General features: G+C 74.6%; 1 protein-coding gene across 1 annotated transcript; it reads right to left on the bottom strand.

The window, feature by feature from the left end:
* Positions 1-10: 10 nt before the first annotated feature.
* LOC106002907 (latrophilin-1-like) lies at positions 11-651 on the bottom strand (the record flags this gene model as incomplete). The annotated part of the gene is made up of 4 exons (XM_013037656.1): positions 558-651; positions 352-480; positions 235-252; positions 11-147 (listed from the first exon to the last, which is right to left on the bottom strand). Coding segments are annotated over exons 1-4 (366 nt in total), but the record flags the coding sequence as incomplete, so codon positions are not given.
* Positions 652-658: the final 7 nt, after the last annotated feature.

Genomic DNA, 658 nt, shown 5'->3' with positions numbered 1-658 from the left:
TCACGTCGGCCAGGTTGCGGCCGCGGGGCTCGGGGCCCGCGTCGGCCGCGGGGAAGTCGCCGCTGCGCAGCGAGTAGCTGTTGTTGAAGTTGCCGTTGAGCGGCAGCGTGTCCATGCCGCACGCCTCGCGCGTGCCCAGCGGGTGCTCTGCGGGGGGCACGGAGCGGGGCGTCAGGGGGACCCCCGGCCCGGGCCCCCCGCCCGGGGCACGGGGTCCCCCGCATGCGGACTTACTGGGTTCCCGGTAGCTCCCTGCGGGGCGCGCGGAAGGAGAGAGAGCGCGGTTAGAGGGTGCCCCGGGGCCGGGCCGCCCCCCCACGACCCAGGCCCCCCGCTTCCGGCGCCCCTCACCTGGGGAGTTGAAGACGGGGGGCGAGGAGGGGTTGAAGCCCACCGACTCGGCGATGAGCGTGTTGTAGGGGCTGCTGCCCCCGCGCGGCTGCAGCACGGGGTTGGTCAGGAGGTGGTTCCCCATGGTTCCTGGGGGGCGGAGGGGGCAGGTCAGGCGGCAGCCCGGGGCCGCGCCGAGGGGGGCCGGGCACCCGGCGGCGGCTCACCTCGGTTCAGGGTGGGGGTGCTGTTGATGTCGCCCGCCATGAAGGACGACTCCGTCTGCTTCCGCACTGTGTCATTCCACATCCTCCGGATCCGGCTCTGC

Source organism: Dipodomys ordii, unplaced genomic scaffold, assembly GCF_000151885.1.
Source record: "Dipodomys ordii isolate 6190 unplaced genomic scaffold, Dord_2.0 Scaffold1000005453, whole genome shotgun sequence".
Lineage (NCBI taxonomy): Eukaryota > Metazoa > Chordata > Mammalia > Rodentia > Heteromyidae > Dipodomys > Dipodomys ordii.
This window is presented reverse-complemented; position numbering and strand designations above follow the sequence as displayed.